At 32.1% G+C, this 21,740-nt stretch overlaps 2 protein-coding genes across 6 annotated transcripts in view; both read left to right on the top strand.

Moving 5' to 3' along the window:
- PCDH9 (protocadherin 9) overlaps positions 1-21,740 on the top strand; it is a 1,035,500-nt gene that overhangs the window by 792,092 nt on the left and 221,668 nt on the right. The window lies entirely within an intron of this gene.
- On the top strand, positions 8,724-9,107 carry LOC127553295 (60S ribosomal protein L37a-like). The gene has a single exon (XM_051983902.1). It carries the CDS (start codon positions 8,766-8,768, stop codon positions 9,042-9,044), a length of 279 nt encoding a protein of 92 aa, XP_051839862.1. The 5' UTR covers positions 8,724-8,765; the 3' UTR covers positions 9,045-9,107.

The raw sequence follows: 21,740 nt of genomic DNA, 5'->3' as shown, positions 1-21,740 counted from the left end.
TCCTCTGCAGGGATTGAGCTCCAAGTTGTCTCTTTTTAACTACAAGATGGGTTTCAGCTTGAGCTGGATTTGAATAGAAAAATCTTCAATTGAATGGGTATGTTTCCAATTCAATAGGTTTAGAATCTCCAACTCCTGACTTAACTAGTCACACTTAGATAACAGAATGAAGCCATTTATCTGGCTTCCTTTGGGCAGGGCCCCACAGACACAGAGTCCAAGGAGAATCTCTCCTTCAAGGAGTTTTAGAGTTTGGGGGCTCCCTTCAAAACTATGTTACAAATCACAAACTATTTTAAAAATCAGAAAAGGATGGTTTCAAAATAAATGTTGAAAAATATTCTGATTTGTGGAGGAGGAAGGAATTTCTGATCAAAGAACTAGGTATAATTATTGATCACAAAATAGATAATTTTGATTATATTATGTTAAAAAGGTTTTGTACAAGATTAGAAGGGAAACAATAAACTGAGAAAACATTTTTTACATTCAAAGGTTCTGATAAAGAACTCATTTCTAAAATATTTAGAGAATTAAATCAAATTTATAAGAATTCAAGCCATTTTCCAACTGATAAATAGTCAAAGGAAATGAACAGTCAGTTTTCAGATGAAGAAATTGAAACATTTCTAGTCACATAAAAGGTGCTCAAAATCACTAGTAATTATATGCAAAGATTGGCTAAAATAACAGGAAAAGATAATGACAAATGTTGGAGGGGATGTGGGAAAACTGGGACACTGATGTATTGTTGATGGAACTGTGAACGAATACAACCATTCTGGAGAGCAGTATGGAACTATGCTCAAAAAGTTATCAAACAGTGCATACCCTTTGACCCAGCAGTGTTTCTAATGGGCTTATATCCCAAAGAGATATTAAAGGAGGAAAAGGGACCTACAGTTATAAAAATGTTTGTGGCAGCCCTCTTTGTAGTGGTTAGAAACTGGAAACTGAATGGATGTCATCAATTGGAGAATGGATGAATAAATTTTGGTATATGAATGTTATGCAATATTATTGTTCTATAAGAAATAATTAGGAGGATGATTTTATTTTTTATTTTTTAATTTTTTAAAAATAACTTTTTATTGACAGAACCCATGCCAGGGTAATTTTTTACAACATTATCTCTTACACTCACTTCTGTTTCGCTTTTTCCCCTCCCTCCCTTCACCCCCTCCCCCAGATGGCAAGCAGTCCTATACATGTTGAATAGGTTACAGTATATCCTAGACACAATATATGTGCGCAGAACTGAACAGTTCTCTTGTTGCACAGGGAGAATTGGATTCAGAAGGTATAAATAACCCGGGAAGAAAAACAAAAATGCAAGCAGTTTATATTCATTTCCCAGTGTTCTTTCTTTGGGGTAGCTGCTTCTATCCATCCTTGATCAATTGAAATTGAGTTAGAGCTCTTTGTCAAAGAGATCCACTTCCATCAGAATACATCCTCATACAGTATCGTTGTTGAGGTATATAATGATCCAGGAGGATGATTTTAGAGAGATCTGGAGAGACTTACATGAACTGATGAAATGAGCAGAACCAGAAGATCATCATACACAGCAACAAGAAGACTATACGATGATCAATTCTGATGAACATGTCTCTCTTCCACAAAGACATGATTTAAATCAGTTCCAATTGTTCATTGATGAAGAAAGCCATATACACCCAGAGAGAGGCTATGGGAATTGAGTATGGCCTACAACATAGCATTTTCTTGCTTTTTATTGATGTTTGCTTGTATTTTTGTTTTCCTTCTCAGGGTTTTTTTTCCCCTTTCTAGATCTGATTTTTCTTGTGCAGAAAGATAAATGTATAAATATGTATGTTTGTATATATGTGTGTGTGTGTATATATATATATATATATACATACATATATGTATACATATATATGTATATTATATATCATATTTAGTACATGTTTTAACATATTTACATGTATTGGACCACACACCATCTAGGGGAGGAGGTGGGGAGAAGAAGGGAAAAATTTGGAACAAAGTTTTGCAAGAGTTCATGTTGAAAAATTACCCATGCATATGTTTTGTAAATAAAAAGCTTTAATTAAAAAACAAAGAAAAATATTTTGAGGTCTGTCTTCCAAGAATAATAGAGTGTAAAATACAAGAAGAAATTTGTGGTTTGATGTTTACTGATATTTTTAATCATATTAGATATATTCAGTAGTTCATTTGGCTTTGCCTCAGGGCCCATTAATCCTTAAGCAGTCTGAAAATACAAAAGCCTTTGTCTCAAATTCTATTGTCAGTTACATTCATTAGGTACAATATGTACTCTGCTGTCTCCTGCTATTTTATTAATACTTAAACTCTACATGCATTATCTATTAGATTCTGGTACTTAAGGAAAATATAAATTGAAATTGAATTGTTAAAAAATTTCTTTTGGTTAACAAATATCTCTCTGCTATTCTGGTCCACTTCTCCTATTTGTGATTTTCTTCTGGAGTTCCTTCTATACTACCTTTTTGGCTGTGCTTCAGGCTCTTTCAATATTTTGCCACCATGTTCCCACTTGAGAGTCGTTCATTTTTTATCTTTTCACTTCCTTTTTGTATGTTGTTTCCCTCCATTAGAATTTAAGTTGCTTGAAGGCAGAGATTCAATTTCCTTGTATGTATGTGTATATATATATATACACATACATACAAGGAAATTGAAATATACACACATATATTCTCAGTACTTAACACAATACTTGGCACATTGTAAACATATAATAAATGCTTGTTGATTACCTGCCTGCCTGTTAACAATAAATGAGGAGAAAGAAGAAAACAATACAATCAACAATAAAGCATTAATTCCTTACAAAACAGAAAAAAACAAACTCAGTAAGTGCCAAGATGAATACTTTTAAGAAATTGATAGTTAATGGGTGTGTGGGTGTGTGTATACACACATATATACACACATTAGCCTTTTGCATTTTAAAATTTGTACATATAAACATGACTGAAATAACAGATGCTTTGAAAATAAAAAAATTCACTATGAAATTATATTTAGAAGTTAAATTCAAAAATATTTAAAAACATGCTATTATTTAACTAATCAGCAAACGCATAGTTATTAAGTATCTATTAAGTGTCAAATTCTGGGAATAAAAAGACATATAAAATATATGTGGTGGGCAAATTATCATATACAATTGAATAGTGTGAAAACTGTTACATAGGTTTATAACAATCAGAAGATTGAGCAAACTCCATAGAAATGCTGAATATAAAGACAACTTGTGGCACAGTGAATAGAATGATTGTCTGAAAGACCAGAGTTCAAATTTTGTTTCAGACACTTATTAGCTTTGTGAACCTGAGAAAATAATTTCATGTCTATTTGCTCAGTTTGCCTAACTGTAAAATAGAAATAATCATAGCACTACCTTGTAAGGTAGGGTTCTTATGAATTAAATGAGATATTTGCAAAACTTTCTTAGCACTTTGCCTCGTTCATAGTAGGAATTGTATAAATGTGTATTTCCTTTTCCATCTGTCTTTTCCCAATTTATTCAGAACATTGTCTTCCTTGTGAAAAAGCTCTGGGTTAGGTACTGAAGAGAGAAAGACAGCACTTAGTGATTACTACCTAGGAGGTAATACATATTACATTTATAAATAACAATAATCCAAGAGAAAATAAAGTGTTCCTCTAAAAAATGCATAATATATAATGCAAAAGAAAGGAAACTTAAAGGAAAATACTTTAAATCACAAGTTGCAGACCAGGAATCAGGAAGGCTAGTTAAAAATCCATCCTAGATTCTTATTATACTTACTCTATAAACTACTTAACCTATGCCTTCCCTCATGCTTATTTGTATAATAATAATAATAGCACCTATGATGATAAAACAATATAATGTTTGTAAAGTGTTTTGCAAACCTTAAAATATTATATTGATGCTCTCTTCATCCTCATCATCACTACTTCAATATTTTATCAAATTTAAGTTTTTATTTAGTTTTATCTCCACCTTTCCAGATTTCTTAAGTCTTCACCTGTGCATTTCTTATCTAAGTTTTGTCATAAATCCCCTATTTAGTAATAATCTCACACATTTCTGACCTTCCTGTGGTGTTTTTTAATATTCTTTTTAATAGGCACAAAGAAATTTTAAATCTTGCTAAATTAATTGGGAGAATCCCAGCTAATTTCCCACTTTCTATCAGAAATCCTTCCCAGTCTTCTTTTATCTTCATATCTTGCCTCTGATATCATCACTTATTTAGCCTGTCTGCATCTTTTTTTTCCCCAGACTTGTGTGTATGCGTGTGTGTGTGTTTGTGTGTATGCTTGTTGTCTCCTATGTTAGACTGTCGGCTCCTTGAGAGTACAGACTCTCCAAAGAGAGAGTAGGCATTGGTTTATGCTCTTTTTTGTATCCCCAAAACTTAGCTCATTGACAACCACAAAACTTCCTAAATTGTGGGTCATGATCCTACGTAGGATCACATAACTGGACATGGGGGTTATAAAAAAATTGGCAACACTAAAAGATTTCTGAACATAAGGATCAAAAATCAATTCAAAATCAAACACATAATAAGTGAATGAAATGAAAATCACATCACATGATTTCCTTAGAGTCTTTTTTCTGAACACACAATAAACACACATTGCACTGAGCATGCACGAAAGCTGCCAGAAACACCACGGAGTGAGATTGTGTAAAAAATTTTTGGATGCAAAGAGGTTGTGAGTAGAAAAGGTTTAAGGTTTAAGAAACCCTGGTCCACCACATAATAGTTGTTTAATAAATACTAATTGGCTGACTGTAATGCATATTCAAATAAAATTTGAGAGCAAAACCACAACTATTTGGGAATTTTCTTTTCCTGCTCTCTATTCCTCTTTGTTTCTTCATATATACATATATATATGTATATATATGTGTATATATATATGTATATGTATATATACACATATATATACATATATATATATAATTTTTTCATTAGCTATTCTTTTCTTTTGAAAAGTTATGAACCAACAAGTGGTGGTTTGCTACTAGAAAATGTTATTATGATTAGCATAGGCATTATTACTCGGACAAGAAAGTCAGATTGACAAAACCAAAACATTTGGATTGTCTGATCCATATAGTTAAAAATTGACAATTATTTAAAAGATCTAGATTTCTTATATAGTCTGTAACTATTAGATGATCACTAATTCTATACTTTCTACTTTTTAAAACATGAATCCTCTAAACAGGACACTGTTTATCAAAAGATCATTGATTTAGCTAAAATTAGAAATGACAAAAAAGCTTCTTTGGCAATTTTCTTGTTCAAAAGTTGTCAGTCATTGCAGGGAAGTGATCTTTTGAAGCACTGTCCTTAAATGAAATTTTCTTTTGATTAATTGAAGCTCAAATATGATTAGAAAGTGTAGAAAATTCATATTATTACTAAACTTTGAAATAAAGGTCATTTTTTGCTCTATTAAAAAAAATACCTTACTTCACTTCATTTCAAGGACACAGCCAGGCCATATCTCAGCATATTTTTTTAAAGTTAAGAAAGGTCACATCATTTGTATTCTGACATCCATTCTGTTGTTTTCATTAAAGACCAAAGAATGAATGACTATGAGAATACTCAGCTGTTCCTGATAAGAAATTTTTAAAAGATGACCTCAACCTGTGGAAGATGATTTATGAAATCATGGTTTTCATTATTGGACTTGGTGCTGACTGTGTTGTTTTTGATTGATAGGCCTGTAGTTTTACTCTCCTTTTGTCTTTAGCAAAGAACAAGGGCACAAGAATGCTATAAGAGAACAAAATTATGCAAAGGATAGCAAGATTTAGGGACAGTATTTGGAAAGCAGTGTAACAAAAAAGAAAATTTAACATTAAAAATAGCTTAGATAACATGTTTGCTTCAAGTGAAGTCATAATGCTTTATCACATATTTCAGAAATATCTTAAATGAGTCTGATGAAACAGACAATTTGTATAATCTCTATTTTCTGTTGCAAAAAATTACAGTAAAAAGGAAGATAATAGACATGTTTCCTCAAACTAGCATATGTGATATTCTAATTGACAGAGGAATCCAGTTCTATTTTAAGGGGGATAGAGAAAATATTTTCCTGTGTATCACACTAAAGATGCCTGATTTGCTGACTTTATAGTAGAAAGTGACTTTCTGAGAGAATTTATATCTCAACTTTACTAAAATTTCACAGAGAGCATATTTATAGCATTTTAAGTCCAAAGAAGTGAATAAAAAATTATTTTAAAATTAATCTTGCACTCTCTGTGTACATTGTTATTCAGTCATTTTAATTATGTCAGAATTTTTGTAACTTCTGTTTGGGATTTTCTTGGCAAAGACAGGAATAGTTTGCCATTTCTTTTCAAGCTCATTTCATAGAAGAAAAAACTGAGGCAAACAGGGTTAAATAACTTATCTGATACCGAATCTGAACTTAGGACGCTGAGTCGTTCTGACTCCAGGTCTAGCATTCTCTTCACTGTGTCACCTAGCTGTTCCTCTGCATGTGTACAAAGGTAATGTATTTCTGTTTGAAGCTATCAACAACTGCAATGAATATTGCTTATGAGGTAACTTCCTTGAATAAAAACTGAATATAAAGTATATATTACACTAGTGAATTTTATTAAAAACCAAAATTTACTGCCATTTGATTTTATGGATATATACATATAGAAAAAATACATTAATTTAAGTGTATAAATATTTACAAATAATATATGATACAGTTAAATGAAAAAAGACAATACGTGCATATGCATGACCTAATTAGAAGTTTTGGAAATTATTGAGACTGATCAATGCTTATTGATTGAATTGTCCATTATGGAAATATCAATGCAAAATAACAATTTTTATAATTCAGTTGATGAGGTAATTGTCAGAATCAGAGAAATTATTCTCAAATACTTTGATGGATCTGTGATTTCATTGATTGAAACCATTTCCTTCAGTGATGTTGATCTATATCTGTCCCTCCTATAAAATTTCTTTAATCTTCTCAAAATTTTGCCATAGAAAATTCCCTCAGAATATTTGAGGGTTCTTTACTTTCTTTTCATAGCATGAGAATGCAAGGTAAATATCATTTTTAACAACCATACATTTCTCTGATGACATCCTTTATTGTGATCCTTTTTTAGAGTTCCTTATTATGGCATTCTACTCCCACATATCATGTATATCATTATTGCCATCTCTATGATATCATCTTAGGAATCTTCAGGGAATGTTAGATTCCATAACTTAAAATTATGCAAAAAATGGCAGAATATTGGTTGTAAAGTGATATTACTTTGTTTTGGAGTGAAATTTGGAATTATTAAAGAACTATATACTATACACTTATAGTAACTATATATGTTACTATTTCAAGCCAAGCTTGTTCTTCTTGGTCAGAGATTTGTCAAACAATGTGTAATATTGCCTCTGCCATTAAGTCTTTAAAATCTTGATTAATTTTAATGTGAAGTTGAGTGATAGCTTACCAGAAAAGATTCTTTAAGGTCATTTTTTTGCTCTACCAAATCAAACGCATACATCTTAAAATACCACAAGCAGTATTTCCTATATCTTTTAATTTTGTGTGATAGTAAAGTTGTGATGTACTATAGAATATCACTTACAAAAAAACAAAACCTCTCATTGAATTTTCCCTCAATGTTGGTATCAGTAGTCCTTATTGAAACTTTATTAATCAGAATGTTTAAATATAACTCAGTAGTTATTGATGTCTCTTAATAGCATATATTTGTACATATATCTCTATATAAAATTCATATATATATAGTCTAAGGCTTCTCCCTACTTTTTTATATTTTTTCTTCAATTAACTTTGAATCACCCCCTCCTCGAACAATCAACAATCGCTCATTCATTGCTTTCTATGGGTCAAACATATCTTCACAATGTGCGTGGATGTCTTCTATGTATACTTCATCCATGCCAGAGGCACCTGATGTCACAATGGATAGAGTACTGGGTCTAGGAGCAGGAAGATCTAAATTCAAATCTTGTCTCAGATACTTACCAGTTTTGAGATTCTAGGCAAATCACTTAACTTTTGTTTACTTTAATTTCCTCAATTGTGAAATGGGGATAATAGTAGAATCAACCTCTCAGTAATATAATTACTCAAATGAGTAATTGTAAAAAACAAATAAACAAACAAAAAAACAGCACAGAATTTGGTGTATAGTATATGCTATATAAATTCTTCTCTTTCCTTTCCTTTCTCTTCCCTTCCCTACTTGGTTACATCTTTCTCTATGTATCAAGTAACTCAAATGTTTGCTAAGGATGTTTTTAATGTCCTTTGGTACTCCTTCTATCACAAATGATTTATATGAGTTCAACTTCTCTAAGAAATTATTAGGGTTTGTGTCTGTGATCTTTCTCCTGGCCCATTAAAAAATTGTTTGAATCGTTCAAGATTGAATTGTTCTAATTTTATTTCCTATCTTTTCTTCCATTTCCTGATACTTGTCCTTTTCTGTTTATGTGATTTTAGAAATATTGTTAGATCATAGGTTCATAAAATTTAGAATTGAAAAAAAGTATATCAGATATCATAATACTTATAACACTTAGGAATCATGCACCTGCCCTTTTGGGCAAGTGTGGGCTTTTCCCAGGATGCCCTAAGCCCACAGGAGGAACATGTGTTTAACAGTTGTCTTGAAAAGAGCTCATAGGAGCTCTCCGAGCTCCGGCCCTACGTCTGTCGACATGGCTAAACGTACCAAGAAGATCGGAATTGTTGGTAAATATGGAACACGTTACGGTGCGTCCCTCAGAAAAATGGTGAAGAAAATTGAAATTAGCCAGCATGCCAAGTATACCTGCTCCTTCTGTGGCAAGACCAAAATGAAGAGACGGGCTGTGGGTATCTGGCATTGTGGATCCTGTATGAAAACAGTAGCTGGTGGTGCATGGACCTACAATACCACCTCTGCAGTCACAGTCAAATCTGCCATCAGAAGATTGAAGGAATTGAAAGACCAGTAAAATCTTTATCAAATATCTGTAGCCCATACTCCAACAATAAATGGGTTAATTTATGGAATAACATTTGGTTTCTTTTATTCATAATTGGCTTGCAAACAGTTGGTCATACAGGATGTGTGTTTAAAAACTGGGCTAGAAGGTGGTGGGAATGAATGATTCTGTTTTCTCATGGAATTGGGAGGAATTGGAAGAAAAGGAAAAGTGTATACAGAGAACCATAATAAACATGCATTAGAAAGTTGGGTACTACAAAAACTACAATGATAATGTTTGTAAAGTGCTGTATAAATCTTAAGAGCTCCATTAACAGGATCTCAGTTGTAAACCCAATATTAGCATTCAATACCTAGTTTATCAGAATTCTTTGTAAGACATGAAGGAAACATTTTTCTTCAACAAATGAAAATACAGGTTTGGATCTTGAGGTCTTGCATATTCAAGGGGTCTTGATGAACATGATTATAAAATTACAGCTTCATTTCAATATATTTGGTTTCCTTTATATAGTATGTATTTTATACTTTGAAAACCACTCCAAGGAGGAGTCTCTAGGCTTCATGCCAGTTGCCCCAAGGGGATCAAGAGGTAGTCTATGATAAAAGATTAAGAACCCTGAAAAACAAATACTTGCAATGTCATTAAGAAAATAATGAAACAAGTTTCCTGCTTTTTAGACTGTCACTTTCTAGGTGTGCAAATAACAATACATTTGTAATTTTGTTTTGAATATAATTTGTGAGGCTTACTGCTGAATAGTTTTGTATTCATTTGGGAAAATTAGAGGAAAAATAACGGGACATACAAATAAAAAAGATTCAGTCTTAAAAAAAAAAAAAAAAAAAAAAAAAGAGCTCATAGGAAAAAGAAACAAGAAGCTAACACAAGTAAATAACCAAGAGGAAGTTACTGTGCAGAACCATTGTGTGTTGCCAAAGGTCATACTAATATGAATTGACTCTCAATCAGCAGCAATGTCACAATCAAAGTTAAAAAGACAAACAAGGTCAAATGTGCAATTCTGATCAAGCATAGCCCAGGGAAAGTGTGGGCAAAAGTCTTCTCTACCTACTCCAAGGGAAAAGAAAATTTCCTTCTTGCTAGTGACTCTCTACACTTTTTCCTTCCCCTTTTTCCTATCTGGCTATTAAGCAAATTGGGATTTGAGAACACAATGTTGTTGTTAAACTCTTTGGAACCCTAAGGAACATAGTATGTCAGGTTCTTCTATCTTCCACTATCTCTACAAATCTTTCCCAATTAAGGTTCATTAATGTTTCTATGACATTATCTATCCCTCTTATCTGCTACCATCCCCCTTTTGCCTTAATCTTTCCCAGCCTCAGGATGTTTTCCAATATTTTTCTGTTTTCTCATTATGTGAACAAAGTATTTAAGCTTTGTTTTCAGTATTTGACTTTCTAGTGATTAATCTGAATTAATTTCTTTAAGTATTGACTGATATGATTTCCTTGCTGTCCAAGGGATGCTCAAAACTCTCACAGCCATACATTGCTATTGGGGAAAAAAAAACTCACAAAATATAGTTTTGATTATACAGATTTTTGCCGGCAAGGTGATGTCTCTGCTTTTAAGAATGCTCTCCCAAAATCTTCCAAGAAGCAGCTTCTAATTTGATAGTTGTGGCCACAAAAGTGAACTTTGAGCTCACAAATTTAAAGTCTGAGATTACTTCCATTTCTTCTCCCTCTTTTTTTTCTAGATAGTGATGGGGCCATTTGCCAAGATTTTAGTTGTGATTTTTTAAAATGTTAAACTTCAATCTATCCTTCATACTCTCCTCTTTTACCCTCAACAAGAGGCTTCTTTATTTGTCTTCACTTTCTGCCAGTAGAGTAGTATCACCTGCATATCTGAGATATGTTGATATTTCTCTAAGCAACTTTAATTCTGGCTTTTGATATATCCAACTTGGCATTTTACATGATGTATACTCTGCCTATAAGTTAAATACATAACGTGACAATATAAAGTCTTGTCATACTCTTTTCTAGCCGATCAAGACATTTACTTCTAATAGTTGGTAGTGTAGTCTGTTCACCTAAATGTTTACTTTTTATTTTCATGCTTTTATTGTAAGTTAAAAATCTGTTATCCAATATAGCTCATAAGTTTTGTCTCATATTTTATTACTTAATTAAATATATAGAAAATATGATTGGGATGTAATAATTTTTATCCCTTTTTTGGGGGGGGGATGGAATTGAAATCATTACAGAGCAAGAGCAAAATAGAAGAAGTTTTCTTACACTTTTACAAGCCTAGTGTCTAAGAATGAGACTGCCCATAAGGCAAAATACAGGATTTAATGGAAAAATATGGTTCATAAGTATAAGATGTTACCAGGGATAAAGTCTGAGATTACTTCCATCCACGTGAAGGGAAAAAGGAAAGGGAGAGAGGTCCCCTGATGTACCTAGACATAAGAGTTATTGACAACTCTTCCTGCTTTGTTTATTCATGCCATCTAATAATCAAACACACTGGAAAATAGCAGTAATAAAAATTGAAATAAAATACTTGGATTTAAATTCTCTTTTTTACTACACTGTGATATATTGGTACAGACAGCCTCCCTCTTCTCCCCCTGCCATGTCTTTTCATGGTTCTGCCTAGGAGACACATTTCCCCTTTTTATGATGGAGAGACTTTATTCATTGCCTTGATATTATATTCAGGGGCTGCTTATCTAAGGGACAGTCTGAAGCTATACTTCTGTGCAAGTATAATACAAGAATATACTGGAAGGACACATTTGGCATGTCAGGCAGTACCATTTTCAGCTTCCTCCCACGTCCCTTCTGGAAGTTGTACTCTGTCCCCAGTAGTCTACTTTCAGAAGAGTAGGAAGTGATGCTTAAGAATTTCTTTTTTGCTGCCATACCCTGGATTCCATGCCCAAAGATTACCTCTTCTTTCTTATGTTCTCAAAGAACAAATTAGAGCACCAGTGATAGATAATAGGAATCACATCTGTAAAGGTGAAAAGCTGTACAGGGTTGATATATAAAAAGCCCTTTCTGATATCTTTCTACATCTTTCTCCTTGTAAAATGAATATGACTTTAAGAAAGGAGAATAAATGGGACCACATATAAATGCTCAGAGGATTGGGTAGGAAAGCTTGTTTGTTCTGTCTAAATCCTTACCTATTATAAAAGTCTCTATTAGGACAGGGGAAATAAAGGTTAACTGACTAATTTCCATCTTTGAAAAATATTTATTACCTCCCATTAGCCAAAATAAATCACTATCCCCTCCTTTCATTCCTCCCATTTAGAAAAATATTTAATCCCTTCCAAAGAGAAGGAAATATAATTATGTCTGCCTTGAATGGAAAGGAGATTTGCAATTGGGATACTCTGGACAAGGAGCTCCAGCAATAATAACGAAAGTTTCTTCACAATAAAAGAAAAATTCACTAAGTTCGAGGAAAGTTTTAAAAAAGGAAAAATGTTTGTACTTCAGATAACTTATTCTTCTGCTGTTTGTCCAATCATTGTAGACATTTTGTATTTTAGCTGCACAAAATGGAAGAAAAACTGAGTTGCAACTTAAATATAATTTGCCTTAAGGAATTTCAGAGGGTTTGAACTTGAAATGCAGCCCTTGAATGAATATTTAATTTCACTTCCTTATAAGTGAAGTTGAATCACTTTTGCAAGTCTGAGGGTGACAGCTTCAAATTTCAACTCAGCCAGGCAATCAACAGAGAATAATATTACAGCAGGGGGAAAACTTGGCGATTCAGTAATGACATTTTAATGTAACAGAACAGAATATTGGTATAGAAATCTATAGTCCCTTGTGATAGTTTTCTGTTGACTTAACAATCAATATCATCATTTCAGTGAGACTATGCAGATCTTTAGGCAAAAACAATGCCCCAGAATAAGAATCTGCCTATCACATATAACACCTATGGTTATGCAGACAGCAAAATGTTTTCCATGTGTTATAATATAATGTTAAAAAGCAAGATATAGACATTTAAGGATATGGAAAAATATTTTTGCCTTTTTCATATTTGCTTATTTAAATGATGCACTTTTGCAGATGAGTTTTGTGTTTCAGACCAGAACATTACCTTTTATTTCAGCTCTAAAAAAACCTAAGGCCACGGATCTTATATTTTATGATCATTAAGCATTTATTAGGCTTCCTCATTTTGTGGCGCCATGCTGGGGGATTTGGAAATACTCATTATCTTGGTGCATTCTATATTTACATTCTACTACAGGCTAATATGTGTGATTGGTGAACTCCGCCCTCCTTTACTTCCTGGATAAAAATGAAATGAACAAAACTGTATAATAGTCTGATTACATAAGATTTTTTGAAACCCGATTTACCTACTTTTCATGGTCTCTTAATATTCTTCACCATTTCAGTAAGGTAGACAGTACTACCTTTCTTTCCCCCAAGGGTAGGAGAAAGGAGAAGCAACATTCTACATCTCCTTCAACTCTACTTAGTCTCCTGAAATTATAGGAATTTGCAGGGCCTCTTTTGTAACTGAAATCCTCTCTTTCTAACCTGAGAAAACATTTTAAACTTTCATTTCACAGACATCATACAAATGAGTTTTCCTCCTTAGTTCTAAAGTATCCTACACAAATTATTGCAATAATGTAGAAAGAAAAAGAGTACTATATTCTCTTTCTGGAGCCCTAATCACATGTGATTTTACACAAGTCCCATAGTCTCTCGGCATTTATAAGGTATTGGGAATGAAATGGTGGAATTGTTGATCTTTTAAATGCCAGATCCTCATCCTTCTTGATCTCTCCAGTGTTTTACACTGCTGTCATACTTTTTTTTCTTTGATAGTCTCTATTCTCTAAGTTTTTATGACTATCTCCTGTTTCTTCATCTGCTTTTTCTGATTCTGATTGTTTCTCCTTAGTGCCCTTTGTCGGATCTTTATCTAAGTCAGACCAATATTACTTTTGTAGTTTCTTCTTTATCTACCCCTTTATTTCCTCTGATCCCAATGCTTCCAAGTTTTAGGCCATTCTTACCTTATCTCCTATAACAATACATTTCTGCTTTTTCTTCCTTCTTCAAGTTCCTCCATATTCCAGTCAATGTTTTACTTAGTTGTCAAATTGGTCTTCTTAAAGCACTGGTCATTACTCTTCTCAGTTAACTTTACTAACCCTCGTTCTCTGCCTTTTAAAACTTATCATAATCTGGCATCTTCCTTATATTTTGCTCCCTTTTATCTAGTGTGATCTAGTGACACTTATCTCTTTCCTCTTCTTTAAATGACATACTCCATCTTTTGATTCTGGGCATTTTACTGCCTAGAATTTCTGCCTCCTGCCTTCTTTCTATTCCTTTAAGTTCCAGCTATATCTAATCTTAAATAAAAGCCTTTCCCAGGCCTATTTAACGATGATGGTATTTTTGGCCATCACAACTCTTGAAGTGTACTTACTATGCTATAGCTTATAACATATAGTATATTGATTAGAGAAGTACTTATATCATCTGAATTTTAGATCTTTGAAGTATATCTCATTCAATTAGATTAGGTCTACTTTCTAAACTTGTTGAAATCTCTTTTTAATCCTAGTTTTATCATGCAGTATATTAATCATATTCTCTCAATCTTGTGTAATATCTGTACTTACTAAACATGATAGTAATGTTCAACACAATCAACTGTGATAGTAGTGGTCAGAAACATGGATCCTTGTTCTAACATGCTCAAGAGCCTTATAACTTCAGATAAGTCATTTTATCTGACCTGGATCTGAAATGAGGGAATTGTAAAAAATTTCCTATCTATAAAATTCTGTGATTCAACTTTGTCCTTTGAAGAAAATGAGTAAATCAGTTGTAGAGGAGTCATTCAGATGAAAATGTAAACAGTATGTTACTTTATTATTTTTTAGATTACTCTAAAATATGAAGCATTTTCCTGCTACTCTTTGTCAAATCAGCTAGTGCTTTGCATGAATACTTACAGTAAGATGTTGGAGACTAGAGACATTTAAGTTAATAAAAATTATCACCAAGATTTAGAGGTACTCCTATATCATAACCACAATTACTTTGTACATATTCACTTTTATCAATTGACATACTTAATGAGATTCTTCAATTTTCATCATATTAAAAGAATTTTTAACAGATTCTTCCATTCTTGCTACATTAAAACAATCACAGCAACCATCCCCCCACCATAAAACAAACAAAAACTTCACATTCATCTACATTCATATCTACAGATCAAGAGTTTTTAATATGTTAGAAATCACAAGTTTGTCCCAAAGATGTCAAACATATTCTAAATATCTCAGCCAGATGATTACAGTGTACTTTGTTTAACTTTTACCTTGTTTTTTTAGACATATACATTGATTGAATTAAATAGTTTAACCAAATCTGACCTAAAACAATGTGTGAAGAAGAAAAAGATTGTCTTTGGTACTTCCTTCTCTCCTCATTCCAATCTTCATAGTTTGCTTCTATGTCTGTTGTTACCCTTCTGTTGCTTTGTTATTTTCAAGCCCCCTAATACCTCAAGTATGTCGGGTAGTTCTTGCTATTCCCAACAGTTCCTTACTTCTCCCTTTTATTATCAATAGTTATTCAGATAAGCTAAATCCTCTTAGACCATTTACTTTTGTTTTATGCTTGTCAGAGAGTATAATGCAAGAACCAATTGACGCATAATAAGAGATATTGTGCGTCTCTCTCTGCCTGATTTATGTCATAAGACATTTCCCATGCCCTTAAAACACATACATGTCTAAGAACAGAGCTTTCTATGACAAGCTCAGTTGCCACTGATAATGACTCCCTCTAGTTCAACAAGTATTAAGTACATACAACATGTGAGACCTTGTGTTCAATATGAGTTTATGTATTGATTTTAGAGTACAAATAATAAATAACCAAACTCATTCATATATGCATAGTATTTTATAGTATAGCTACAAATGTGGAGAAATTGTTTAGTCCTTAATAGTTTTCTGGGGAGAAAATTACATCCGTTTGACCATGTATTTAATATATTTTTGACTTTTAAAAACTAGAATTTATGTTGTGGAAGATGGGATTGTTTAGATCAATATACACTACCGAACCCTTCCCAAAATTACTTGGAATTTTTCAAAATACCTATTTCATAGAAATCTTTATGCTAGGACAACAGAGTTGACATTTGAGAAGTAAAAAAGAATAATGATGAATCAGAGTGAGTTCAAATCGGCCCAATCCTTGATTAAGACATGGTATGTAACACACCACAGTCTCTGTATGAGACTCTGAGCCCAGGCAGAGATTTGTCAAACAATGTGAATATTAATTTTAATACATGTTAATAGCTCCAGAATAAAATAAGCTTTCAAATATAATAGCTTTATTTAAAAGAAAAATATTTTCTTCTTTCAGCAGTACTTTAGTTTTGGCTATAATCTATAAAGCTATTTAGACAGAATTTCTAACATTGTGCATTTATTTTATAATTCTTAGTGGGGCTTTTCAATAGAAACATTGTAACTAAATCAGCTAATGTGGCATTTTAAAAAACACAGTTAAGCCTAATGAAGTTATTGAAAATGTGATCGGCCACATTGTAGAGCAAATTTTTATTTCAGTTTCTTTTTTTAATTGAATGCCAGTCATATAAAAATACTATATAGAAAAGACAAAAAGAGCAAGTAATTGCCCTGTCAGCCAAGTAGTGTATCTCATTAGTACTGAAAATGGCAATATTAAAATATTAATTTTAGCATCAGTGTAATGTAGATTGCAGAGATAAATTATAAAAAGGGGGGAGAAAATTTCTGGAAGTTTAGAGACTAAAGATATAATATATTCACTGAAAAGTACATTAACTCTTTCAAACCACAAATAGAAACAATGCATTAAAGTTGTAATTATGGGAACCTAAAATAATTACTAAAATTTGAGAAGTGATTAAATGAGCTCCTAGAAATAAGAATTCACACGATCACTATTATAATTTTTAAATTTAAAAAAGTCTTGGTAAATTTTAATAGTTGCCCTGTGTCAATGGGCTTTAATATATAAGTAGCACAGGAGTTCACCATCTGCAAAGCACAAATTTTGTAATTTTTGGATAGATTTTGATACATATTGATGTTATTTTAAATTATTTTAAATATTTCAGTAAAATCGCTCTTTTCTAATACTCTATATTTTTTAGCATTGAAAAATAAGATCTAAGAAATATTTCATAGATTGCAACAAACAGTCAAAGGGTTCCATAAGATACACAAAAAAGGTTATCACTTGATTTTGTTATCATTGATTTTAGTTGGTAACATGTGAAAAACTTGTTAATATCTCATTCATTTTGGTTTTTTTTTTATATTCATTTTTATAATTTTCAGTTCTAAATTTTCTCCCTTCAGTTCCTCCCCTACCCATGGAGAAAGCAAACAATATATATTATTATACATTATACATGTGAAATCATGTAAATATATTTCTGTATTAGGCATTATTAGACATATTAATATACTATAATATATCTATGTAATCTAGACATATTAGACATAATAACTTACAAATCAATCCCTAACTGCTCAAGTTTACCAAAAGCTGTAATTGTAAGATCTTATACAGTCCACATCCTATATTATTAATGATACAAGTTGTAAATAATTTAGGGTTTGGGGCAGCTAGGTGGTGCAGTAGATAGAGCACCAGCCCTGAAGTCAGGAGGACCTCAGTTCAAATCTAGCCTCAGACACTTCCTAGCTGTGTGACCCTGGACAACTCACTTAACCCCAATTGCCTCAGGAAAAAAAACATAGGGGTCATTTTGTCTCATCTCTTTTCCCAGGAAGAAATCATTTCTCTAATATTCCTGTCACCTGGTATTTGAAGAATTTTGGTGGTATGGAATTTACTATGTCATAATGCAGGCCAACCTATTTTTTAGATGGTTGTGATAAGAATTTTCTCCTTAAACTGAGCAGTACATCTCTCTACAATCTCAACCCATTAATTCTTGTTTTGTAATCGGGAAATGTGTTTTCCTTTTTTTACTAACCAGTGAGATATTTGAATACAAACTCATATCTCTTATTTTATCTTCTTCCTAAGTTAAAAGCAATACTAGCTCCTTCAGTTGGTTACCATATAAAATGGTATGAAATTTTTTTTAGTACCTTGGTTATCTTCTGGACAAATTTTGGTTGTCAATTACCATCATGAATTAGCAAAAGTAATAGGTAGTATTATAGAAATATATATATACACACATATAAATGCATATATATGCATGTATACATATGTACATATATAGTATTTATGTGTTTGTATTGATGCAGAGAGAGAGACAGAGACAGAGATTCAGAGAACTTTTAGAAAATGCAGACAAGTTGGGAATTGATTTGAAAATTAAAAAGCCAAAATGGAATTTTTTTTGAATGACATGATATGTTTAATGGGTATCATATTGCTTGCCTTCTCAATGGGAAGAGAAAGGGCTGAAGGTATAAGCAATACTGAGATGCTATGTCTGTCTATCTATCTATATCATATACCATTTCTATACTAATGTAATAGTATTACATTTTACCCTCATTGTTTATATGTGTGTATATGGATAGTGTATGTGTGTATATTGGTATAATGTGTATAATGGTTAATTTGATGCTAACAAAGCTTTAGATTACATTAGCTATTTTGGCAGCCATGTCATACAATTTACCTCTCTTGTGCTCTGGTACCTAAAATTATTCAGATGTTTTGAACACAAACTACCTTTTTTTCCTAGACATCTTTCCCTCTTTTAATTTTCTAAACTAGAGTATGTTTAAGACTTACATTTATGCATATTAAATTTGAACTTAATAGCTTTAGTTCATCATTCTAGGCTATAGAAATAATTTGAAGGCCCAGTTCCATTATATAATATATTATCTATTCATTTTACCAATAAATTAACAAACACATATTAAGCAACTTCTATTTGTCAGGTACTAAGGTGAATAATGATGATGGAAGTACAAATAATGAAAAAATTTTGCAAAATATTTGCATTGTTATCCATTCATTTTAAGCATGCCTTCCTTCCTCTTTCTAGTCATCTAGACATAAGGTCTGTGACAAAAGAAAAAAACACATTCTTTACATATTGGTATATATGTGTATATATGCATATTTAAATTAATCAGCATATATATGTATAAACATACACACACATTTTTGGAAAATCTGGACTTCTGCTTGTTTCCAGTCTTCCTAGATTTCTGAAAAAAGCACCAGCAGTATTCCCATAATTACATTTGCATGCTCATTCTGAACGCATGATTTAATTTTTCTAGTTTAAAGGCATACATTCTAAGGTCCTTTCCTTCCAGCTTTAGGATTTTATGATTCACTCAATCTAAGGAAGTGATTAAGTTATCTCTTATTATTTCACCTCATATCAATATGCAATAAGATACTGACTTCCATTAAAGTTATTCACTCAGATTAATCCTCCTAGCTTCTAGGATGACATTGATGGTTGGTTTACTACTGTGAAGAAATATGCTTGTATTGTTTAATCCATAGTTCAGTTTTATTTTAAATTTTAAAATGTGCAGAAGAAAAAATAGGCCTTGCATCTTTAATAACCACCTAAGAGAAGACACAGTGCAAGAAGGAATAATTCTTTGGCACAGTGGGAAAATGAAGGATTAAGGTTTGTCACCCTGCAGAGGCATTCTTGCAAGTTATTTGCATTTTGTAAGGAAGTTTTACAACTCCTTTGAGGAGAGAGAGCTGAGAACTTCAGGTTTCAGACCTGGGATAAACAAAGCTCAGACCAATTTCGAGCAGCTAGTGAGAGAGAGGTTGTAAAAAAGTAATATGAACTATAGACTCTCTGAAGAGCAGCTAGAGTCAGGTTAGAGCAAATAGGCAGAGAAAAGCTAAAGATCCCACTGGAAAAGTGAAAAGATTAGTTCTTATGAACACTTGGGCTAATTGTGTTATTTCTATTCGTACTTGCAAGTTTACTTTTCTTTTAAACCATAGTCTAAAGACTGGCTATTTTGGTGAACCCCTCAGTTGCCTAAAAGTCCATACTTCTGTTGATAACAGTTTGTTAAGATGTAGCCAGAATACAGAATTAAGAGAATAATATTTCTGGCATCTGAAATATTTGGCACTAAATCCATGTACCTGACTCTATAGTCAGTGTCCTCAAGGTGTCACTTAGAGTCCATTTATTCTTGTTTAACACACAATTAATTTTTAAAAGATCCACATTCTTTCAACAAATATTAACTTCTTTTCTAGTACATGGATCTGTTTTCCCTAGAATCACTGGCTTTCTAGCCCATAGATTGGAAATGGCAATGAGTGGGGTGGGAGAGTTGCAATTAGAGGCAGTCATAATCATAGAAGTGAAAAATGATAGTTGATACCTTGATAGTGAAGGGGAATAAAGAAAAGCTACAAAACAGATTCATAACTATGCTGTGCACAGTTTTAGCTGTTCATTATGAGAACCCATCATCATGAAGATAAGGTTAAAAAGTGTCTTAAGTATATTTTGTTGCTTCAAGCAATGCATTTTGGAAAGGTCATTGAATTTTCTTGATAGTATATCATGGTGGAGATAATTTGATCTTATTAGTCTCTTAATACTTATTAAATTTGCATATGACACAAAACTAGGAAAGACAGTAACCAGCTAAATTACCAAACCAGATCCAAAAAGTTCGTGAAAAGATAATCTATATAATTTTGGGGAAATCATATATACCCTTTGTACAAGATCACCTCTAAAATTCTTTTAAAATCTAAACTCAAGGATTTTAGAAACTACATATCTAAAACATCTTATTAAGCCAATTTTAATTGTTATATGGTTGAATCAATTATTTGTGAATTATGAATTGGTAATATAATTTTAAAATAGGCAGTGAAATGATCTATTTGATGTCACTTCTCTATGTGTAACCTAATACAATTCCAAGTAAAGAGCAGAATTTTGATTTTGCTTATGTACTTAACCAATCATTAGTAGTTTAATCATGTTGGATTTTTAAATTGTACAAGACACAATAGAGAAAAGTACCCATAGCAAATATTTTACTTGAAAAGAGAATATGTGAGTGGTTATAGCAGGTAATGATAAAGATTATAAGGAATATACATGAAGCCGCCTAAATGCTTGACTACTTAAAGATGCCACTGATTTCAAGGAATTTTTTTTTCTATAGGAATCTGATAAAAGACATTTTACAATTTCACCTTAACTTAGATCTAATATTCAGAATTTTTTTTTCCAGAAAGAAATGGGCAAAATTTAACTATAGACAGATGACAAGTTTCATTGTTTGGAACCATGTAATGTAATTTTATGCATTTTCACACTTGAATAAATTAATTTTTTCTCACACAAAGCAAAACTAAACGTTATATTACAAAAGAGCAATGGAGTAGGAGGAATTTGACCCAACTCTCCCACTAATTAACTGCATTACCTTTGGAAACAAAGTTAATCACTTAGAGCCTCAGTTAACTAATCTGGAAAATATGGAAGTTGAAGTTCATTACTGCTGAGTATAATTTTTCTGTGAAATGTTTATGATTATTTTGTTATCAAATTTAGAAATGTGAAAAGGCAGTTGCATTGTATATATTGTACTCAATATCAAATTTACTTCTGTTTGGTTATTTGGTATAAAATAAATTT

This window comes from Antechinus flavipes, chromosome 3, assembly GCF_016432865.1.
Source record: "Antechinus flavipes isolate AdamAnt ecotype Samford, QLD, Australia chromosome 3, AdamAnt_v2, whole genome shotgun sequence".
Taxonomy (NCBI): Eukaryota; Metazoa; Chordata; class Mammalia; order Dasyuromorphia; family Dasyuridae; genus Antechinus; species Antechinus flavipes.
Note: the sequence above shows the minus strand (reverse complement) of the source record. Positions and strands in the feature narration are given on the sequence as shown.

What these genes read in the sequence shown, in the direction of transcription:
- LOC127553295 (XM_051983902.1), top strand. Translation starts at nt 8,766, where the DNA reads ATGGCTAAACGTACCAAGAAGATCGGAATTGTTGGTAAATATGGAACA.